Below are 20,452 nucleotides of genomic sequence, written 5' to 3'. Positions count from 1 at the left end.
CCCTATGTGGTAACACTTTGATGCCCATGTCTATAATGCATTATAAACATACTTACTTGTATAATCTACTTACATCACTGTATAATTATAGTTATAAGCACTATTCATAATGATTTATACTAATAATCATAACACATTATAAAGCATATAATACTCATCATAATAATTGCTGGTCAGCCATATTTCTTTTGCGAGGATCATAGCGTATTATAATTCCCATCGTTGTAATACATTATAATATTTGTATAATGCACTATTATCACAGTTATGATGTATTATAATGTGATTATAAGTTACTCTAAGTGGTCATTGTTTGCTGTAAAGGGACAGTTTGGGTGTTGGATGAGGAACTTATCCATAGTAGGTGTATTACCTACAGTAGATGACGGTCGGCGTGCCCCGAGCTTGGAGAAACAGACAGGTGTACCGACACCGGAGCAAAGCAATACAGTGCTGTGAACGGGGACGGCAGAAAAACTTATTTTAGCCACATAAAAAGAAAGGCTCACCATGAAAATTGATATCCGTTTAAGTGTACACTATATTTAGAATATCTTCCGACGGCGAACTGAACTGAAAGTGAAACATATCTACACTGTCTTTGTCATCTGAGCCTGCTGGCTTCGGAGAAAGCATAGATAACGGCTTTAGTTCCCTGTCGGAAAGGGCCGTCTGACGGCAAGATAAAGCGGTGAAAATATTCTAAATATAGTGTCCACTTAAATGGATAGCGATTTTTTTTATGCGAGCCTTTCTTTTAGGTGGCTAAAGTAGGTTTTGCTGCCGGCCCCCCGTTCACAGCACTGTATTGCTTTGCTCTGGTGTCGGTGCTCCTGTTTGTTTCTCCAAACTGGGGCCAACCATCAAGTAGGTAATACACCTACTATGGATAAGTACCTCATACAACCCCATTTCAAAACACCTAAACTGTCCCTTTAAGTAATCATTAAATCTATGCAAGAACAGCACACAAAATGTTGTAAAATACATTTCTACTCTACTTATATCAAACAATGACCATGCATTATAACAGAGATTATAAAAAAGATTCCAATGTATTACAACAATATTAATTATAATACACTATGATCATTGCAAAAAAAAGCCAGTGAGTGACCAGCAATTAAGAAGTATTATGATACTTATATAAGTCATTATGAAAAGCTTTATAATGTGTTAGGATTATTGTTATAAAGCATTATGAATATTTATGAGTGCTTATAATTATATAGTGCTATAAGCAGATTACAATGCATTATGAATATGATTGTAATGCATTATAGACATGGGTGTCATAGAAAGGCAGTACAGCAAGGTGCAGGATTATACGTGCATATTCAAATGGACTATATGTATTATACAGAGGTAGACGTACTGTATGTTCTGTAATGATATTGCATAAGAGGTAGCAATATAGATAGAGAGCCCATTGTGATGTTGTTCTTGGTCTTTCAGCTGCTCCCGTTAGGGGTCGCCCCCAGCGGATCGTCTGAGATATGTTTTTTATGATCCGCATTAAGGTTTGGTAAAAGTTTCACGCTGGATGTCCTTCCTGAGGCAACCCCCCATTCAGAGGCCATTGTGATAAGAGTAGTAAATAGTACTTGAGAACATTTACAAATGTAATCCAGGCACAATTGAAGTGGCAGTTTAAACTGGTTCATCATTAAGCATAGTAAGCTCAAGGGCTCTACTGAAACAGAAAAAAAAAACACTATTACTGTCTGACTAAGAGAAGACATTATAACTTCTGTTACACTAAATGATGATATTATTTATAAAACACTGTGTTCAGTCTGTTCAGTCTATTAAAACAATTGAAATTAAATTAAAATTAGAAGTAAAAATCACTTGTTGAACGACTCTGAACTCATGTCAACACTGAGGCCTCAACCTGTGATAAGGGTCATTAGAAGCTATTATAAGGGGTCAAACATGTTGGGAGTCATTGCTATAGCCCTCATAGTGACAACCAACCAGATACATTATTGGAATATTTATGACACTTGTATTATACATAGAATATAATTCAACAATATGGGACACAGAGAACACATGATGTGACTGTGGTACATGATGTTCATATTATGTGATGTATGACCTTATCATACAGTCATTCATTTACTTTCCAAAGCCCCACTAGGAGAACCTAGCTGTGGTGGTTTTCAGGAGCAGGTCTGTGTCATGAGTGGGAGCAGTAATGTAGGTCAATGGGCCAAACGGAATGAGGCCCAGCAGCAGTGATGGATTAGAGCAGCCTGGCCTGCTGCATTTGAGCTGATTAGTTTACTTTTCCCCCTCCAATGAATCGCCACCTTATCGTGGTGGAGGGGTTTGTGTGCCCCAGTGATCCTGGGAGCTGTGTTGTCGGGGGGGGCATTAGCTCCTGGTAGGGTCTCCCAAGGCAAAGTGGTCTCAGGGGAGGGGCCAGACCAAGAGCGATTCACAGACCTCAATGAATCGGACAAGGGAGAACGGGGCCCCCTCCTGGAGCCAGACCCGGGAGGGGAGCTCGCCGGCGAGCGTCTGGTGGCCGGGACTTGGCCCATGGGGCCTGGCCGGCCACAGCCCGAAAAGGCATCATGAAGTATGCCTTTGGGCCCACCTCCCTGAGGGATAGGCATTGGGGTCGGGTGCAATGGCAGCGCTGGAGCGGTACCAAATAGATATAGTTGGGCTCACCTACACGCATAGCTCTGGTTCTGGAACCACACTCCTGGAGAGGGGCTGGACTCTTGCCTTTTCCGGAGTTGCCCCGGCTGAGCGCCGCTGTGTTTGAGTTCTCCCCAGTGAACGAGAGGGTCGCCTCTCTGCGGCTTCGAGTCGCAGGGAGGAAATCTCTGATTGTTGTGTCTGCGTATGCCAAACAGCAGCTCCGAGTATGCGGCCTTCTTGTAGTCTCTGGCTGGCGTCCTGGAAAGGGCGCCAACTGGGGACCCTAGGGGGGTGATTGGGAGGAGCGGCCTGCCTGATCTGAACCCGAGTGGTGTTTTGTTGTTTGTTGACTTCTGTGCTAGTCATGGATTGGCCATAACAAACACAATGTTCGAGCATAGGGCTGTTCATAAGTGTACATGGTACCAGAACACCCTGGGCCAACGATCGATGATCGACTTTGTGGTTGTATCATCAGATCTGCGGCCGTATGTCTTGGACACTCAATTGAAGAGAGCAGCGGAGCTGTCAACTGATCACCACGTGGTGGTGAGTGGGATCACGTGGCGGGGGAGGCTGCCGGACAGACCTGGTAAACCCAAACGTGTAGTGAGGGTGAACTGGGAATGTCTGGCTGAGGCCCCTGTCCGCGAGGTCATCAACTCCCACATCCGGTAGAATTTTTCGCGCATCCCGGGGGAGGCTGGGGACATGGAATCTGAGTGGGCCGTGTTCAAAGCCTCCATTGGCTGCTAGCAGTTGTGGCCGTATTATTTGTGAGTATTTGTGGCAGCAGGACAGTGTATGTGGGGTTGAGTCAAAAAACAAAAGAGAAAGCACATGGTCACCCGCCTTATCATACATCAGACCGGCACATACAGGTACTCCGCTAAAAGTCAAGGCCACGCCCCCTTTTGGGGGAAAGAAAACAAAAGATCCCATAGCCTTCAATGCTATTAGACGTATGTTTGGACGGTAATTTTGACAAATCAGTCTGCATTCATCTCGTTATGCAAACGTTTATTTTATACACATGTCTAATAATTATTTTGCGATCTCGCTTGAACCTGAGCATTGGCGATACCTTAATAAATGAAGGTTGATCGCTGTCATGTCCCTTCAGTCTTCCCCTGTCCAACACAGTGGCTGGATATTGCTTATCCAGACATCTCTACATATCTGATTGAATCCCCTTAGGCTAAGTGTTATCTGTAAATAACCAACGTGTTAATAGCCAACTGTTTGATCTGTAGGCTGAGATTTAGTTGGAGACGACAGTCTGATGCTGCTATGACGTTAATGTATAACTGTATTACTGCAGCAGCCTCACACTCAAGCTAACGTTAGCTAGCCACGCTAGTCACTTTCACCGGCATCAACAGTGTCGTCTTTTCCTGGGAATGTCTCCACAGACACCCAGCTCATAATACTGTAAATGCAATGGCTTTCATCAGTGGGCCATGGGCTCAGGCACCACTGTGTTACCTCATTCGGCGATAGATAGTGACTTAATAGATATTTATTTAAAGATTATGACTTTAACTTAGAATTACTTTTGAATTGTGTAATTGTGAATTTATCATTTTGAAATGAAATCACAAATTATTCTGTGCTCACATAAATTTTTTCCCAATTCAGAGAAATCAGATTTCTATTCAGAGGTACATGTGAAAACAGTAAGTTGACTAGTTAGCTAGCTGTGGGCTTTTCACTTGATTTACCAGAAGCCTCATACAGTATATACCCTAGGCCAATAACTGAGCCTTATTCCTTCAGTTAGAGCTTAGACAGAAAGACCACGTTGAGCTCTGGCGCCATCGTGTGTAATTCAGGGTATATTACAGACATTATTATCATCTCCATGTTGTCAAGTTTGTTGTAAATGGTAAGTGTAATGTGGCTGACACAGTTTTGTCGGGCTGAAATATGTCTCAGACTTTTAGTACAAATTAAGACCAAACTGTCACAGCAGTACGGCTAATATAAGGGAATGTATTGTACTTTAGAGGTCTGGGGTTGGTGATTCTGATTTTGCCATTTTTATGTTTATGTGTGGGCTGTATATTTTTCACAATTACACTACTACTTAGATCATTGTTCATTACGACGGTAATCATTTTATAGTTTTTCTTAATGTCATTTTCTGATAATTTATTTTAGTACTGTAAAAAGGAAATGTATGCATTCATAACATTATATCCAACAACAACAAAAAAAGCGTTATAAAAATAGTTCACAGATAATTTCTTGTTCACAAAATGACCATTTAAACACATAAGAACAAAGATGAAGCGATAATATAACACTGATGTTTGTTGTTTTTTCAAATTTCTCATATAGAGAACATGTTTGTAAAGTTTGTTCTTCCCATGCTGTCATGAGTCGGTCAGAGTCATTTGCCATATGGAGATAGGACTGTGTCTGGTGCAAGGTCTTCCCCCCAGCACCAGCAGCAGATCGGGCAGATGCTGGGCTACGTCTTCATCCTCCTCGTCCAGCAGGTCCTCTTCTGTGCAGCTCCACTGCTTCTTGAAAGCCCTGTTTTCAAAGGTCAAACAGTTTCCGATCCGCTGCGTATCTTTCCCCACCAAGCCCTCTTTGCTGTTGTCCAGTTCGGAAGATTCTGTGAGTGTTCTGCTGCCGTAGCATCTGTCCGGGCTGAACGTCTCCAGCTCTATAGCTCCCTCTGATCCTAGAAACTTGAGCTGGGCGGGGAAGCACTTGTTCTTGAAAGGCCTTAGTTTCCCAGCCAGCAGCCTGGGTTGGAGTCCTGAGCTGGAGCAGGGGCTGCCGGTGTTGGACTTGTAGCTGGGACCCAGCCCGGCGCAGCAGTGGTGAATCTTGTCCGGTGGGGTCGAGCCTGGGAGTGTGGAGACCTGCCCCCAGGTCTGAGAGGTGAAGTTGTACCTCCACAGGCAGTTCTTTGGAGAGTTCTGGCTCTCACCTCCTCCAAAAATAAGCATGCTGTCTTTGTAGGCCACAGCCGAGTGGCCCATGAGTCTGGAAGGGCCGGACCTGAGGAGAACAACCAGAGGTGGTGTTAGCAGGAAGGAACACACAAAACAATGTCTATTGTGTGCATTGTAGGCTACCTCCAGCTGTGACAGCGATGGGGTGGAAATCCTCAAATTATACTGAACACATACAACAAATACTATGGAAAACAATAGCTTCACATTTCTATGAGGGTGGGTACTGTTCTGCTTTCAGAGAGGCCGAGCGAATGCATGGGTCTGATGTGAATTAACATTCCTTCACTGATGATCTATTAAGTGTGAACAAATCACGAAATGTCAGAGTGACTTGATCATTTGCTAATGGTGAGCAACAGGAATTCATGATACGTCCTGTATTAATTCATGCATTGAATCATCATGAGTCATGCTTTAGTTAAGCATTACTTAAGTATATGATTTATGTCCTTTAGCGCTGTCAAAGTTAGAGTGATAATAACGCAAATTTGTTTTAACGCCACTAATTTCTTTAACGCATTAATGTAATCAATCTTTCGGAGTTTGTTGACTCTGTTTTAAAGCTAGCCTGAGGAATCCATTGGTAACAATCACTAGCTTGTCGGGAAGGAGGCTAAATAATACTCCAAACTTACACTAAATTTTGGTGAGGAAAAACTGTCATGGCCATTTTCAAAGGGGTCCCTTGACCTCTGACCTCCAGATATGTGAATGTAAATGGGTTCTATGGGTACCCACGAGTCTCCCCTTTACAGACATGCCCACTTTATGATAATCACATGCAGTTTGGGGCAAATCATAGTCAAGTCAGCACACTGACACACTGACAGCTGTTGTTTGCCATGTTATGATTTGAGCATATTATTTATGCTAAATGCAGTACCTGTGAGGGTTTCTGGACAATATTTGTCATTGTTTTGTGTTGTTAATTGATTTCCAATAATAAATATATACATGCATTTGCATAAAGCAGCATATTTGTCCACTCCCATGTTGATAAGAGTATTAAATACTTGACAAATCTCCCTTTAAGGTACATTATGAACAGATAAAAAATGTGTGATTCATTTGCGATTAATCATAGACAATCATGCCATTAATCGCAAAATATTTGAATCGATTGACAGCCCTAATATCCTTATAAAGTGCTATCGATATTCTTTTTTTTTTAAATAATATTTTTATTGCAGGTTGCTACATTGGTACAAAAAAAATCGATCTTATTCTTCCCCCTTTCTTACAATAACAACTTTATAGCGCCGTAAAAGAACGTACAATTAAAAATTATTCGGCAAATTTTATACACATCATTGACTCATGTTAAGAAACAAGAGCACAAACCAAGAGAGCAATACGAAACAGACAAAAAAATTTATTTACTTTATGATTATGTACAGCAGCAAAACACACACGGCTAAAAGCAAATGTAACGCTGCTGCTGGCTCCACTGAGTCTGTTTCAGGGTGGACCCCGCCTGTCTGTCCTCTTTAAGCATTCATATTCCTATGTTGAAAAAGTCATTTTTATAACTCCTAACTCCTTGTGAAAAGTCTTGTGATAGAGAAGGGTGTGGTTTCCTCATCATCTAGCATTAAAGAAAAAGCATTCTAGGGTTCTTTTGCAATATCAACATTGTATTAATATAGGCAACACCATGAAGGACAGACTGACACATGCAATCACTTCTCACTTGTTTCTGAGGGAACTCCACACGTGGCTGGTAGAATTCCACTTCCAGAAGTCTCTCTGCTCCCGCAAGCCTTTCAAGCCCCCGAACAGGTACATGCAGCTTTGGTTGGCCACGGCTGAGTGGCTGTGTCTGGGGCCTGGGCCTAATGAGCCCTGCTGAGAACCATTCAGCAGGGACCAAGCCATGGTATCTGCCATGAATATAAACACACACAATGAATGCACATACTGGAGCTTCCACTGTGTGCTCACATGTTAGTCACAACACGGTACTATCATGGTATTGAACACTCAGCCTGCCGTATTTCTCAGCAGCTGCTGCGTGGTGAAACTTTTAATAAATTCCACCTTTGTTCTATGTCTGTCTTGTCGTCAGTAGCAGTGGGTTGATACCTGACATAGTCTCAGAAAACAGAGGAAGTAGTATTAAAGAATTGAGAGAGGCTGCAAGTGTTTTAGGGCGGATTGGTCGCTTTTGCTCTCTCGATTTATCTGCCAACTTTACACTGCACAAATGGCTGATAACATGAATAATACAATATGTACAAGTAAGAACAATACACTGAAGGGCGAATTCACAAAGAATGGAGGATAGCACTATTACATGAATTGAGTATCATTTGCTGCTGTCTCAAGCTCCAATTCACAAAAGATATAGTATATATTACAGCGTAAAAACACGCCCATGAAGTTTTACAGCTGAGGGCAATTTGCCCCCTTTTCTGCATCTGATTGCAATTATCCATGTGGCAAACTATAAACGTTGCCTTTGTAGGCAGAACAATAGCAGCGAAGAAAAAGAAAAATGAATTCAGACTGCGAGCTCCAGGTCCTGACCGACGAGGTGCAGAGGCATTCCTCAAAACGTCAGGCAAGGAATTTAAAGGCGACAGAGAGAAACCCTATTTTGGATTTAATGCTGCTATAATCAGTGGAAAGTCTGGGTGTCACTCCCCTTATAAATACACTTCAGTTACCGACAACTATCTGAAGAAGCTAATAATTTCACTGTAACTATGCGTGGCTATTAGAACTGATCTTTGTGAATTGGACTGTTTTTGCAACGAGGCTCATTTGCATAGAAAGTGGGTAATTTTACGCTAACTGTCTGCATATGAATTTAAATATGTGCAAATAGCACAGAGACACTATTAGGGATGCATTTCACCCTTTGTTTGATGTGCTTTGAGACTTACAGGGTTTTTCTTTTTGTCTTATTTGTGCAGGTTTAGCGGCCGCAAAAGCCACACAATCCTTTTTGTGCACCCATGAGGAGCTTTACTTCTTTTACATGGGAGTAAAAGCAACTTTAAACTCACCAAAGTCCAAACTCCAAAAGTCCTGCGAGGATCCTTTCATGTCAACAAAACCTCCGTACACCAGCATGGCAGAGCCAACAACCACAGCACTGTGTCCCTTTCTGTTGGTTGGCATTTGGGTCTGAACACACACACACACACACACATGGACACATACACACATCTATAAGAGTTGGCAGGCTATTTACTAACAAGCCCCGGGATCTTTGGGTTTCATATTTTATTAACAGTCTTATAATATTTCTCTTGTTTAGGTTCCATGGAGCCTACAGAATTCCAGATCTGATGTGAGCCTTGATTTGGGGGGGCCGTCAGCGTGCGCAGGGTACACCTGAACAGGTCCTTCTGTTATTCAAGACAAGTGGGAGCTGTGAAGTCTCTGACTACATGTTGAAGAGAAAACCCACTTGAATGGCTTCCAAACTTGTAATTCCTTTTCAGAAACTCATTCTCAGAGCTCTAGTTTCTCTTTGTGTCGAACAATATGACATTCAATGCCTGCGTATAAATGTAGCATCCACCATTCTGGAAATCTGTTCTAATCTAACACATTTGCCCTGCAATGATTATATCTTTGTAAAAATGTACATCAGTGATATTTTTCAGTCATGCATTGAGCATTTAAAGGTCATACAAACACGTCTGTGACATTGGTAAAGATATACATGAAAGCATTCATCAATGAAATGAATGAATCTTGATTTTTTGTTCAATACTGTGATGCCTTTCTTGACGGTGTTATCTCTACTGATGATAACAAGGCAGCTGATCTGTTACTGATTCCAAAGAAACTGCTACTGAAATGCAAAACAGACTTCCAGTAAAGACCTACTGTACCCGAGGGCAGGCGTGTTGCTTTCCTTCATCAACTAACTTCAGTATAATGTGTTGTAAAGTTCTACTTGTGCAAAACATGTCATTCTTTTCTTTTCTATTATTAAAATGTTGTGTATTATCAATTTAAAATAGGATCTAGTCCTTTACAGTTGATGTCAGTAACACTGACAAAGAAACTTGGTTTCATATCATATAATCTGTTATCCTGTTCACATGAAAGGCGCTCTGTACCTGAGAGGAGCTCGTCTTTCCCTGGCAGTGCACCCATTTCTGCTGTGCTGAAACACAAACAAAGGAAAGAATACAGGTCTGTTGGAAAGGTCATAAAAAATGGGAACAAATCTGCCCCTTCAATATACAAAATAATATAAGAAACAACTCCTGATCCGATACTTCTATTCCTCCAGATAATAACTGCACAGTGCACACTTCAAGTACACTGAAGTATTGAAATCAATCCAATGCATATGCTTGACAATTAAATAGCTCTGCATTACATTCAGAAAACAATGCCTGCATCTAAGCTGTTCCTTAATGGGGTTTTATTTTGTTGCATTTGCAGTGGTGTGGTGAGTGTGGTTTTTCTGTCTGTCTGTGCAGTTAAACTAGCTGAGCAGAAATGAAACGAGTGCACATACGTTAGGTAAATAACGTAAATAAACAGTCTCATACGGTGTTATGCTGTCGTTTATGGAGCTCAGCAGAATGTTGGAGAGACCGACAGCGGAGAGTTGGAGAGTTGACTGCAGCTGCGATCGTTAGGTTTCTGCGCATGAAAGCTTCGCGAGTAAAAACACCCGTGTGACAGCTGACATAAAACGAAGGATGGGATCGGACTCCATAGCTCAATATAGCCGATACTGATCAGTTAAAAAATGCCTTGATCTCTGAAATAGGATCGGGACATACCTAGAAACACCTTTACACTCTCATATTTGAGCATTTCAATTTAAATTGCTGTACACAATTGCTACATATACATGAACAGTCTCCTATATGCAGATTTTGTAATGACGACATTGAATCATTAGCTTCCATATTTTGGTACAGTGGCACTCTCCTGGACCAAAGTTGAAATATGACTAAAATATTGTATTCTAAAAGCTGAAGTGGACATGCATGCATGTATGGGTGATTTCAAATATATAAATGAGGTGGTGAGCATGATCATCATTTCATTTAACAAGCACACATAGTGGGAATACTAACTGCACAAAGCAAGTACAAGACATACGCTGTTAGATGAAAAAAATATATACTCTCAGACACGCACACAGGAACCAACAAGTTGTGGTATTTGTAGTGCAGGAAGCATGTCCTGTTACGCCCGGACCAGACGGGGCACGTCAGCAGCGTGTGGCGGCTGCCTCGCTGAACTCCTGCGTCTCTCCTGTGTGTAGCGTCCACACCAGCAGCGTTTCTGCTGCTGCTGCCAGCCCTTTCTTTCTACATAGAGTTTGCCTTTCATAATGTCCATTTCATTTCATTATAAATGTCATTTATATTTATTTTAGACAGAGAAAGGTTAAGATGTCTGTGCTTATTTGTAAATAATAGTAATAATCCACAATTAAAACCCCGTATTTTTTTCATATATGGAGCTCTGCAAGTCACTGCATGTTCTACAACACTGTCCTGCAAATATTTCAGAATAAAAGCCTTGTGTTAACAAATGAAGGACAAAATGCTTGAGGGTTTTTATTTTGAAACGGAAGAAGTGTTCAGTTGAAATAAATCTTTACTTTTTTTCATGTCTGTGACATATTCTACAAATAGAGACATCGAAACTGTGGTAATGTTGCTGGTATGATGTCAATATACTGTCAAACGATCATTTTCACCGCCTGTTGTTGCTGTGAACCACGTGCGACTCGCGGTAAAAATGGACAAGACCTCGAATCTCTGGAAGAGACGCGGCTGTCACGCAGCCGAGCTCTGTGTGGCTGCTCTGACCTGTTAACATGGACGCCAAAAATTAAAAACAACAGGTTCTTCAGCCGCCACGCACTGCTGACATTCCCTGTGTGGCCCGGGCTTTAGTGTGTGACAGCTGATAGTTAATTAATAGTGGACAACTCTTTTTTACTTTTTTATCTTATGCTGATAAGCATTAGTATTTATCAGCATGAAATGAATTGTTGATTTTGTTACATTTTGTTAACTTTAACATATCATTTGGGACTTCCTCCTTTTTGTTGAGCTAACAGCTCATCACTGATATATTTTCACTGGGGCTTTGAGGCGTGGGCCTGGAATAGACATGCAGCAACACGTTTTGTCTATCATGCCTGAGCATATGCAGACAGTAGCCAATGTAATTTGCATCACACATGCACCTCCTTAGTGAAACTCACCCATGTCAAATACCCAGAGGGGACATCTCCACCTGGTGTATGCAGAATCCAGCATGCCTCCAAACACGTACAGGAAGCCCTGAAGAGATCAGAGCCCTTAAACGTTTTGTTGACACACTGACACTCCAAGCAGTAGGATATCAGCAGAGATAGAAGCACCATGAGATCATTTCAAATGATTTTTATGCCATTTAAAGTAGAAATGTTTTTGTACCTCATGAGTCACCATAGCATGTTCCTCTAGCGCTTCTGGCGCGGCTTCACTGGTGCAGTTCAACTCTGTCCACTCGTTACAAACTAAAATAATGAGATGTTTGATTAGCCGGGGATCATGTAACACAGCTCACCTTCCTCGTCTTTCTGGCTTTTAAACAAGCATATCCTATTGAGCAGTCTTCTAAATACATCATGCATCATATGAAACACTGCAATAATAATGCAAACAAATCCAAATTCAACAAATCCTTAGTTTTTGTCATGCGGTAGTAAAAGTCCTATTAGCATTAGAGTACAGTGAACAATAGTTGTGTATCCAGCCCTTACCGACGCTGTACCTCCAGAAGTCCCCCAAACAGCTGCTGCCTCGTCCACCCAGGATGTAGACATTCCCATCATAGCTGCAGCAGGCGTGCTTGTAGCGGTCACATGGGGACTGGCTGCTCTGGGGGAGCCGAGTCCACAGGCAAGGACTACTTTGACTCATAGCTAGCACCGGACCATTTTCTAAAAGAAACAACATTTAAGTGTTTAGGAAAGTTAGCTCATATTGTATATAAAAAAGTACCCATAACTCTTTCTCAAGTAGGTCTTCTTTTTACTTCCACTATGCAGTGGTGAGTCTTATAGCAGTGTTTACCCTGCTACGGGACCCCCGCCCCCCTGACAGAATTAAACTAAATATTTTATTTACTTAATTTATGTGCACTCGTTTCATTTCAGCTCAGTGTGACAGTCTTTACTGCGTTTCGCGCTAGTTTCTCTCCTCTCCTTTGGTGTTTCACCAAGGGCGGAGCACACACAGAGAAATTAGTTTCCCCATCCCACCCACCCCCCAATGGTTAGAGAAAACACTGTATGGTACTATGGGAAATACTCACACTGTGCTGTCACACACACATCAGAACGTCGGAAAATGTTTTACATTGCAACTGTACTGACCTGATTGAATTCAAATTGTAGTCTCTAAGTGCAACAGAATGTTTGAATTGGTTTGCCATATGGTCAAACAAAGGGCGCTCTTAAAATTCACAATCTGCTTGACCTTTTTTAAACTAAGCTAATGAATAGAAATGAAGGACAATAACGAAGAGATGTGCTGATCAGACAATCGTGACACAGAAGCATCTGAGAACCAGTGTGTGGAAGTTATTTGGGGTTCTACACCTTAGATGGCAAAGTGTGCAACAAGGTTATCTTGCTCTATAACCACGACAAATCTGAGGACTCACCTGCAAGTGAGGTAGTGTATTATTATTATTAAATGAGGTTTATTACTGTAGCAGTAACAAAGACGACACTGCGTGACACACTGCCTATTCCAAAAGGGAAAATACAAGCAGCAATACATAAATCAATTAAGTAATTAACGCCTCCCATATTTTGCAAGTGAGGCGATTGTTAACTAAATTGTTAATAAGGTGACATACAGTACATCTGGATCTGCATGCCTTTGAGGATATTAATCACAACAATGTCAAGAAAAAAACAAAAGCCTGAGTCTAACTTTTAGAAGTTGGAATAAGTAATGTCAAACAGCTCTATCAGTCATATTCCAGTGGGGATGTGTAACAACGAAATACACAGCACAAGCAGAAAAACACAGGCGCCAGTCTGCTTGTGAGCCGGCTGAAGATCGGCAAAGTTTCACTTTGGGGGCATTACGTGAGCGGGCATTATCAGTCCACTTGACGAGGGTGCTTTTCCCGTGCGCATTCGTTTTTCATTCAGAGATAACTTTCTTTTTTCCCATTATGATATCAATGGGTACGCAGCACAGGTATCCAGCTGGAAAGCAGACAGTCTGCGAGGCAAAGTATCATCGGAGTAAAGTAAAAAACTAAAATATAATAAAATATAAAAATAAATATAACATAGTTTTAAAATGTTTTTCCATATGTTGTCATGTACTTGATTACTAGTTACAAGTATGTAACCATGATCACTATAAGCAGTTTCCACTGTACAGCATGTTCATTTAGTGAATTATCGTCCAATTTAGAGTCAAATAAGACCATAAAGCAGGGGATGCTTTAGGGTGGGGCTACCTTGTGATTGACAGGTCCCTACCACGGCGTTGACAGGTCAGGGAGTTGTCCGTGTTTTCATCTTAGAACTTTAACCTTTTCACCGTGTGTTTTCAGTTCATTAAAGGTAATTATAACCTTTTTGGTCGCCTAAAAATGTCTTATTCAGTGTTTGGTTGTACTTAGCTCCACCCTCTGGTGTCACATGGCTTTAAAACAGCAGTCTACAAACCAATGGGTGACGTAACGGTGACTACGTCCACTTCTTATATACAGTCTATGGTTTGCATCAATGACTTTGATTGATCAGAGTGTTACTTTGAAGAAGAGTACAAAACCACAGCTCTGCCTCTCTGTCTGCTCCTCCAAAAATCCATCGTGTATACCACCAAACAACGTGCGGAGGGAAACCCCTTCAGTTTAGAACTCCATAGGTAAGATCATGCTGAGAACATGACAGTCAGGTGCCTTCTAAGAGGAATAGAAGAAAATGGATGATCTGTGATACCCGATATGATATCCTCTCTCCAACTGCTGCAGCCTCTTACAGTGACAAGACTGCCATATGGCATGACGAGCTATTGTGTGTTAGCAGGCCAGTGTTAGTTGTTATGGTTGTAGAGAGCTTGGCTCCTACAGGTGTTCAGCTGGGACTGACTCACAGAGCACCTGACTGCTGCTCAGGGGAGCAACACCTTGCCGTAGATAGACTGTGAGGCTCGGCTCTGGGGAGAAGCTCTCTAGTCACTGAATGTTCTTGTACAGTTGGCTTTAACTACAGTCATGATTATTCTTTTTTTTGTTTTTATTAGATCACTTTGGTGACAGAATTTATTTACAAGACTTTTGGCAGTCATTTAGATCCAAACAGAGACCGATCTCAACTGTAGTGGACATTATAGATTAAGTAAGAGATAATGTACAGCTGGCCGGTCATTGTTGTGAAATAAACCCCGACAGTAAGCGGACAACAACAATGACCCACTAGCTGTACATTATCCCGCTTATTACACTGATACCTTCTTAGGAAATCAATAATTTGACACCAAAAACAGTCTGCCAGAGTCCGACATCAGGACTGCGCCCATAGCAACGGTCTGTTATACAGAAATTACAGACCATACAACGCCGTGATTGACCAATCAGAATTGAGTATTCAACAATGCCGTGTAATAAATAAAAATAATGATGGGATACAATTAGTTGTGGATACAATATTCTTGAAGAAAAGTTACATTGTATAATTGATTGTGCAGCACTTATAACAACATTACTTTCTGTTTTTCACTGTAGCATGTCTTTAATTAATGGCCATTTTGGGAGAAACAATGATACAAATGTAATTGGAATTAATAACAAACTAGATTACACAGAAATAAATTACCAAATTTTTTTAATTCATTAAATCTTATGGAGATAAGTTTATTTCTTAGAAAAAATATAAAAAATCAAACACTGTGGATATGCTATTTGATCCATGGCACTGAAAAAAGGCAAACGGGTGCACGACATCACATGCACACATGATATGCTCCAAAGTCACTTCATTTTCATTAAGCAAATTGAGGTTTTCTACAGTATAAAATGTGACTATGAAAAAAGTGAAAAATGCTGGTGATGCAAGTAAATTGCCACATCAGGCTAGTAAATCTAGCAACTCACTAAAAGAATTAAACACGTTTTATTTTCCGGAGCTGATCATGGAAGTAGCTTCAAGAAGTTAATTTACTTAAATAAAGATTAAACATGACAATTAACTTTAGTCTTTGTTGTTATTTGATAACAACTAAAAACCTAAAACAAATTGTATAGGGACAAGTCAAAATTGACTTTGGGCAAGTAGATTTCTGACCCATTTGCCCGACGGGCAAGAGAAAAAAGGTCGAGGTGAGGTTCCAGATTGCAACCAACTAAAACTTCTCCCTTGTGCCAAGCGTGTTGGAGAACTACGGTGGCCGGCGCTAAAACATGAAAATGCGAATGGCCCTCCCTAGAGCCAGTGTTTGGTTTGTCCGTTCTGGGCTACTGTAGAAACATGGCGGCCGGCTCCATGCAGAGGATCCGCTCCCTATGTAGATATAAACGGCTCATTCTAAATGCAATCCAGGCAGTTGCTGTGTTATGGCATTTGACCTTAAAAAAAGAAAAAGCCATAACCGATTTACGAGGGTTGACTCAGCTGTCAGAAAAAGAGAAGGAAACCTTCTCTGAGGAAACCGATGACTCACTTCAACAACCTTTTACAATATTCATGAAGATACATTGTGTTTGGTTATCAACACAGTAATTTTCCACGCTGAACTATCTATGACTGAGGAGGTACTTTGAGTTTTTCCACAGTGACACATGACACATGAGCTGCTGCAAAGTTTGTGGCCACTCTACTACATCTTATCAAACTGTCACATGAGCAAACAGCTCTGGGGTCATGACATTGTTGTAACACACCTAGTCAGCCTTGTATTAACACCTGACTGTTACTTGCATAAAGAGCGATGTGGTCAGCAATTTTTTAAATATCCAACTGAAAATAAATACTGGCAAGACAAGAGAGATGCAGTGGTATTTTCAGTAAATGGCTGTGAGTAAAACCTGGCAATCAACTATACTAACAATATTACAACAATATTAATGTAGGAGAAGCTTTTGTTATGCCCTGACATGTCACTGAGAAGTTTATATGTGACACATGTTGGTTCATTTAGATAACAGGCCTACAGATTAAATTATGATTGGGGAAGAGAGGCTAGATTCATTTGTAAATTAGGCTGTTTCATTTAGCTACAACATTACAATATTCACGTATGTGCCCTGCCTGCAACAAAGCTCTTTGGGACTTATAATGAATCTGTGGTACTCACTAAAACTTGCTTCATGGATCTCCTGTTGCAGAATCTTCACAGAATGAGTTGTTTCCTTGTTTCAGTGCAGTCAAGACTGTTTCTGAATGCTGTAAATGATGAAGAAATGTTGGAAGTGTCAGTGACTGGAAAAGGATGTGTCATCATGTTAGTTTGAGCTGATACTTGCAGCAACAACACAATGTGAACGAGGATTCCAGTGGCAAGTTCATTTCAATTTAGCACACCAGCAGGAAGTAGCTAGTTAGTAGCTAGTGTGGGAAAAGGAGGCTATACAAAATAAAAGGGCCTTTTCTACTCACACAAGATATTCACAGTTACTTTACTCTTATTATTCCTAAAATATCCAACGCATTTTCACATTTGCTGTGATATTAGAGCACCTTTACAAAATAGTGTGACCTTTCAACCTGAAGAGCTTTCCTAACAGAAACATTACAGCTAACTTAAAGGTCCCATATTGTAAAAAGTGAGATTTTCATGTCTTTTATATTATAAAGCAGGTTTAAGTGCTATATAAATACTGTTAAACTATCAAAACGCTCAATATACAGAGAAATACACACAGCCCGTATTCAGAAATTGTGCGTTTGAAACAAACAGTTAGGATTTCTGTCCATTTGTGATGTCACAAATATACAATATTTAGACCATTACACGGTTTTAAACGTAACATTCCAAATGTGTCCCAGTTTATTTCCTGTTGCAGTGTATGTGAATGACATCAGCTGACAGGAAGTACACATGGACCCAAACTGTTGCCTAACAACGCAATTCCGTTGAAATGCACTAAAACGGAGCGTTTCAGGCAGAGGGGCAATACAGATATATTCAAGTAGACAGTATGACGAAAATAAAGTTGTTTTTTTTAACATTACAGCATGTAAACATGTTCTAGTAAAAACACAAAATACAAGTATGAACCTGAAAATGAGCACGATGTGGGACCTTTAAAGTGAACTTTATAACGTTTAAATTGTTCCTTTTCGTTATCTAGCAGTATAGTGACCAAGTTGGGCCAACTTTCTCCTATCTAAGATATAACTTACTGAACTATATGAGTTTAATATATCAGCTAGCTGCCAACCCATATCTGAGCATCTTTCTTGCGTAGTAAAAGTCTGTACGAGGAATCTACGGCATAGTTATCGTTTTACGTTGACATTACGCTAACTAGCCGTTACTAACGTGAGTCAATAGCATAGCAACCACTTCGGGAGGAATGCGACCCGTTAATTTACGGCTCAGTCTCCAGGGCAACATCAACGACCTATATTTAGGGGTTCAACTTGATAAAAGTAATGTACCTAAGTTATAACTTCATCTGTCAGAGTCTCATTCTGACAAAGTAAAGAACTAAAGCGCAAACAGGGGAACGGTAATAACGGTAAAGTAGAATAAGAAGAAGAAGTAGAAGAAGAAGAAGAGGAAACGAGGAGATGAACTTTCTTTAGAGCTTCTTTGAAGATAGTAAGTGACGTTATTCGATGCAAATAAGACATGAGACAGTCCTGTGTCAGTGCTAAATTTGTTTTTACACTTACAAAATAGTGTGACAGGCATTTCATGTTTGAAAAACAAGTTGCTGTGAAGAATAATGTGTTACTTACGAGGTCCGGGCTGCTCCTCCCGGTCTGACGGTCTGACGGTCTCTATGATGTCCTCCAGTGAACGGGCTGGTGCTGCGTTCACAGTCTCCTCGTAAACTGCGACTTCTGCTGAAAACGTAAACACTCCAAATGTGTCCCAGTTTATTTATATTACTTAATTTATTTGTATTATCTATATTCATGTTGTTTGTTTGTTTCATTGACGAACACCATGGTAAACATAAAGCAAATACATAAGCAGATAATGCCAGGGGATCAGCGCACTGACATAAATCATAAATCAGTTTATAAAAATGTTATACAGTTGTAGATACAGCTGTATAGATATAAGGTTTTAGTAGCTTTTCTGTTTTTAGACAAAAGGATCGATGCAAAGGATTGTTTGAATTCAATTTCCCCAAAAATATGAGATTTTGCAAGAAATAAAATAATATAATATTTAATTTGCTTTAGTAGAAGAGTAAGTACAGAAGCCAAACATTGCATTTTTTAAGGAGAGGGAAAATTCACGATCAATATATTGGGAAATAAATGTATAGACATCTTTCCAAATAATACAAGAGTGGGGACAAGATCAAAATAGATGATATAAATCTTCTTGAACCAGTTGACAAAATGAATGTGTCCCAGTTTATTTATATTATTTAATTTATTTATATTGTCTATATTCATGTTCTTTGTTTGTTTTATTGATGAACACCATGGTAAACATATAGCAAATACATAAGCAGATAATGCCAGGGGATCAGAGCACTGACATAAATCATAAATCAGTTTATAAAAATGTTATACAGCTTACATAATGATTTAGTAGCTTTTCTGTTTTTAGACTAAAGGATCTGTACAAAGTATTGTTTGAATTAATTTTCCAATAAATATGAGATTTTGCAAGGAATAAAATCAAATGAAACGATATAATATTTAATTTGCTTTAGTAGAAGAGTAAGTACAGAGGCCAAACATTACATTTTCATAGGAAAGGGAAAATTTCACAATCAATATATTGGGAAATAAATGTATATACATATTGCCAAAAAATACAAGAGTGGGGACAAGACCAAAATAGATGATATAAATCTTCTGGAACCAGTTGACAAAATGAGCAGTCCCTGTTATATCTTTGTAGAAATACCTTGGAGGGATAAAAACTATGGATTATTTTAAAAGTCACTTCCTTAACCTTATTTATTATCAGATATTTAGAAACCATATTTATTATCAGATATTTAGAAGGTATAGGCACCACATTTTGTTCCAGTCCAGTGTGAAGTAAGGTTATTCTAGGAGGAAACAGCTTTTGGAACAGAAACTATTTCTTTTTGAAATAAAGCATTTATTCATTTATTCAGCACAGTTATTATTGTTCTTTTTAGAGGAGAAACAGATCCGACCAATGCCAGTAAGAACAGGTTCCAGCAGTAGTAAAGTCAATTCAGATAGGACTGAGTTTCTAAATAGCATAACATACAGTAGCCAGAAGGGATTACATTAAAATCTTAATCATATTCCCTTGGTGGTATATGAATACCATACTTGTTCAGAAGTTCGAAGTTCACATCAACGTACCTGTGGTAATAATGAATTTTATTTACTGTTCCAGATAATGTGATATCTGTGAGAGGAAGAATTCAGTTTATAAATTAAGTACCTGGCATGGAGCAATTCGTTTGTGAAAATTTGACAATTTCAAGTTTTTTTTTCAACATTGTAGCTGCAAGGTAAAACAAATTTAAGGCCTCCAAGTTTTGAGGACAAATCAACTGTACATTATCTGGAACAGTAAATAAAATTCATTATTACCACAGGTACGTTGATGTGAACTTCGAACTTCTGAACAAGTATGGTATTCATATACCACCATGGGAATATGATTAAGATTTTAATGTAATCCCTTCTGGCTATGTTATGGTAT

General features: G+C 39.9%; 1 protein-coding gene and 1 long non-coding RNA gene across 3 annotated transcripts in view; one reads left to right on the top strand and one right to left on the bottom strand.

Moving 5' to 3' along the window:
• Positions 1-3,674: 3,674 nt before the first annotated feature.
• On the bottom strand, positions 3,675-18,638 carry klhdc3l (kelch domain containing 3-like). The gene is made up of 9 exons (XM_074658264.1): positions 18,541-18,638; positions 16,931-17,019; positions 12,370-12,549; positions 12,041-12,123; positions 11,827-11,905; positions 9,704-9,750; positions 8,636-8,756; positions 7,318-7,507; positions 3,675-5,670 (listed from the first exon to the last, which is right to left on the bottom strand). Exons 3-9 carry the CDS (start codon positions 12,527-12,529, stop codon positions 5,031-5,033), a joined length of 1,320 nt encoding a protein of 439 aa, XP_074514365.1. The 5' UTR covers positions 12,530-12,549; positions 16,931-17,019; positions 18,541-18,638; the 3' UTR covers positions 3,675-5,030.
• Positions 18,099-20,452, top strand: part of LOC141782199 (uncharacterized) — a 41,581-nt gene continuing 39,227 nt past the window's right edge. The window contains exon 1 of one of the 2 annotated variants that reach the window (XR_012597074.1): positions 18,099-18,400. This is a non-coding gene — a long non-coding RNA (uncharacterized LOC141782199). The remainder of the gene's footprint in view (positions 18,401-20,452) is intronic. The other variant, XR_012597073.1, reaches the window with a different exon arrangement.

Source organism: Sebastes fasciatus, chromosome 14 (genome assembly GCF_043250625.1).
Source record: "Sebastes fasciatus isolate fSebFas1 chromosome 14, fSebFas1.pri, whole genome shotgun sequence".
Lineage (NCBI taxonomy): Eukaryota > Metazoa > Chordata > Actinopteri > Perciformes > Sebastidae > Sebastes > Sebastes fasciatus.
The sequence above is the reverse complement of the archived record's forward strand: the minus strand, read 5'-3'. Positions and strand labels throughout refer to the sequence as shown.

What these genes read in the sequence shown, in the direction of transcription:
- klhdc3l (XM_074658264.1), bottom strand. Translation starts at nt 12,529, where the DNA reads ATGAGTCAAAGTAGTCCTTGCCTGTGGACTCGGCTCCCCCAGAGCAGC. An exon ending in GAAAGACGAGCTCCTCTCAG is followed by an intron (nt 8,757 to 9,703) that starts GTACAGAGCGCC and finishes GTGTGTGTTCAG; the next exon opens with ACCCAAATGCCAACCAACAG. An exon ending in TGGAGTTCCCTCAGAAACAA is followed by an intron (nt 5,671 to 7,317) that starts GTGAGAAGTGAT and finishes TGTTCTCCTCAG; the next exon opens with GTCCGGCCCTTCCAGACTCA.